Source organism: Mus caroli, chromosome 10, assembly GCF_900094665.2.
Source record: "Mus caroli chromosome 10, CAROLI_EIJ_v1.1, whole genome shotgun sequence".
In the NCBI taxonomy this organism is placed as follows: domain Eukaryota; kingdom Metazoa; phylum Chordata; class Mammalia; order Rodentia; family Muridae; genus Mus; species Mus caroli.
The window spans coordinates 88,462,477-88,466,068 of record NC_034579.1 but is presented as its reverse complement, the minus strand read 5'-3'; the positions used below and the strand labels follow the sequence as shown (position 1 = coordinate 88,466,068).

General features: G+C 38.9%; 1 protein-coding gene across 2 annotated transcripts in view; it reads right to left on the bottom strand.

Annotated features, from left to right (window-relative positions):
- Cep83 (centrosomal protein 83) overlaps window positions 1-3,592 on the bottom strand; it is a 106,571-nt gene that overhangs the window by 19,161 nt on the left and 83,818 nt on the right. For both annotated transcript variants that reach the window (XR_003837767.1, XM_021175324.2), the window contains exon 13: window positions 2,241-2,370. Coding sequence is in view for 1 of the 2 variants with exons in the window: in XM_021175324.2 (XP_021030983.1) it covers window positions 2,241-2,370 (130 nt within the window). In the remaining variant the exon portion in view is untranslated. The remainder of the gene's footprint in view (window positions 1-2,240; window positions 2,371-3,592) is intronic.

Genomic DNA, 3,592 nt, shown 5'->3' with positions numbered 1-3,592 from the left:
AAAGAATGGGAATGGGTGGGTAGGGAAGTGGGGGGCGCTATGGGGGACTTTTGGGATAGTATTGGAAATGTAATTGAGGAAAATATGTAATAAAAATATATAAAAAAAATAAAAAAGCTATCTGAAAGCTAAGATCAGTTAAAATCCTAAAAGTATATATATTTACATACATAATACTACCTCTGCCACATGCGCGCGCACACACACACACACCTCATTTTCAACTTCATTGATAAAATTAAGCTCATAGAACAGTGTTCCACAGGGTGTGATAGCTTCAGGTCACTGCTATTCACTGGATTAAACTGAGCAACTGTCTATGACTTAAATTGTAATTCACACACCATGTTTTAAAAAGTGGACTGGGTATAGTGTCCTGTGACTTTAGTCCCAGCACTTAAGAGGCAGAGGCAGCCAGACCTCAAGGTTAGGCTGGTCTATACAGTTCCAGGCCAGCCAGAGCTACATGATACTCTGTCTCAAAAACAACAACAAAAGGTGAAGTGAGGAGCTAGAGAGATGGTACAGTGGTGAAGCGTAAGAAGAGACCTGGAGTCTGGATCCCAACACTCCTAACAGACCAGGTATTCTCAGCACAGAGAGAAGCGTGGAAGGGAGGAAGATCACTGGCACTTGGTGGCTCCAGCCTAGCCTCAAAAACAGGCCCAGGCTCTAGAAGAGAGGAAGAGGCAGAGAATGATAGAGGTGCCAGGGCTCCATGCACAAGGAGTGCACCTGCCCCCTTAGCCCTCCACCTCCCCACACAAACCACAGTCTAAAAGTGAAATGATACTATGTTCTCAGCCACCAGTTAAGTATTTAAGAAAGAAGGAGACTGCATCATTACAATAATGGTACAACAGCATCACTTGTAGGTTTAGCCTATCACTCTCTGTTCTCTTTCTGGCACACCTACTATCAGTTAATAATCTCTGTCACCACTGGATGTCACCTTTGCTCCAAATGCAGTCAACCCAAATTAACCTTAATAATTAGGATCTGATCTCTACAACAATTATTTCTAATACTGGAAGAACATGAAAGTTTATCTGCAAAAGACAAAAAGTCGAAAGACTTTCTAAAGACTTCTTAATTCAGAGGTTTCTGAAGTTCAAACACAATACAAGAAGTGCAGTGGCATTTCTAAGGTCATTATGAGTTATCAAAAAATAAATCACTGAAATTTCACCAACACTAAAAGCCTTTCAAAATTTATACATGGACAGAAAGGAATATAAGTGGCCAATAAAAGAGAAAAAATGTACTTCCTATGGGTCTAAAATGCTGGGTTTCTTATATAAGAAATGGTATCTTCTAATCTCAATCTTATACTACTTTTAGAATTACAACAGTGTCTTCAGTTATTTAAACCTATTCAGCAATATACACAGATCTTAAGATACTGTTATTCCTAGGGCATATTTCTTTCATTCACATTGTATTTCTTCTCCATACCCAATGTCACTATGAGGAGAACCTATGAAATGAAGACTTACAACTACACACACACAAGCTTGTCTCTTGGCACACTCCAGGCCTGCTGGAAATCACTGCTGAAGCACTGCAGCAATGAGCCCCAGCCGAGGAGAGTCTACCACAGCCGGTGTGTAGTAGGAGAAGCTGTAAGCTACTGACTAGATGAATCATCTGGCTATGTCATTTCATCAAGTACTGGACTGGTTCCAAGACTGTGAACATAGGCCTACAGAGGACAAATCTGACAAAGCATCAAAGCAGGGACTGTCGGAGTCTCAGAAGATCCTACTGCTGGGGCAAGTTTGTTTTTTGAGTTGGAAACAAACACTTCTTTTGTTATTGTTGAGACAGGCGTGTAGCCTGTCTATGTCACCAAGTAGCCCTGGCTAACCAGAACTTGGTGGGTATTCCTGGACAATTCTTACCTATGAGCTCTATCTCTGGCCCAGACTTTAACCACAAAAGCAATATTACAGATGCTAAGTATAATTGAAACAGGTCTAGTCACATTGTGACTTAAGTAAAGGATGAGCTATATATGTTTGTATAGATTGGCTCTGAAAAATATCACTTAAAAGAAAATATATATTAACTCTAAAATATTTTAGGAATATACCTATTAATTGGATTTCCCCAACTAACTGTTTCTGCAAAATTAAAACAAAGTGTGATGTTTAGATATCAAGTTAAATATGCCAGTAATACATCTTACTCTGGGAAAGCGTTTGACAGTACAGAAAGCACTGTAGCTAAGACCTACTTGCCTTTTTCTGAGCAGTCGCTGCGCGCTGTAGTTTTTCCTTGGCTTGGTTATACTTTTCTTCTCTGTCTGTGATACGCTCGTGGAGCTTGTGCTTTTCTTCCAACCACTGGATCTGTTTTTCCTCCAGTGTCCTGTCAGAGAACAGGCACACATGCCAAGTATTGAAGAGAAATTCTTAGATCAAATAGGCACTATCGCCAGTGTTCTCAAACTCCCTGCCTATCTGACCATGCCCTACTCTTTCCAGCTATGGTGACTCTTATGTGCCCACATGTTTCCTCACATTGTTGCTGCAGAGCAAGTTTTATGAATATGACACTGTATTTAGAATAACATGTACACAATGCTTACACGAAACACTCTGGAATTAGATACATCTGTTGTGTCTTTTAAGTAAGTTAGGAAACTGAAGTTAGAGCATCTAAGTTGTGTAAAGAATTTTTTTTTTTTTACTGACAAAATAAGCATTTAAAATGTAAACAATAATTATAAACATCAAGATATGAAAACTGTGCCTAATTTAGGCAGTTAAAAACCAAACCTGCTGCCTGGTGTGGTAGCTAGCACCTTTAACCCCAGCACTACAGCGGCCTGGGCAATCTGATCTCTCTGAGCTGAAGGCCAGCCTGTTCTATTTAGCAAATTCTAGGACAGTCAGGGCTACATAGTACATACAGGTAGCCATATCCAAAAGGGGAAACAAAGACCAAGCTTGATATTAAGTCTTTTTTTTTTTAATATTAAGTCTTAATGCAGAATGTTTTCTGTGTAGAATAAACTTTATATAAATGACATTTTAAGTTGTATCCTAGTAATAACATAATTTAAAAGCTATTCTGCATATTTATCTATAATATGAATTTTAGTATCAACACCATGGTCCCTAAAAATCAAAATAACAAATCCTGTCATGTTAGCTTGCTTGTACTTGCTGAAACAAAAGTTAAATTCGACTGAGATAAAATCCAGTACTTTGTTTTGTCTCTGAGAATGTAACTCAGAGCCATGCACTTGCTGAGCAGGCTCTGCTGCTGAGCTGCATCCCTGTCCAGGAATGGTATCTGGAACCAGGTAATGATTATCTGTCTGCAAGCAACAGTGAATTACTTAAAGCTGTTAGCTACACTGTATGTTCTTACAATTCTTAAGCTCATTTTAATCAAATACTTGAGGATCACAAGATACAACATTTTCCTTTTCATACATAAAACTCCATCTATAAAACACAGACAAGCTTTACAATAGGAAAAACTGCAGAAAAAAAAATTTATATGTTAAGACTTATTTAAGAATTTGAGCAGGGCGTGGTGGCGCACGCCTTTAATCCCAGCACTCGGGAGGCAGAGGCAGGAG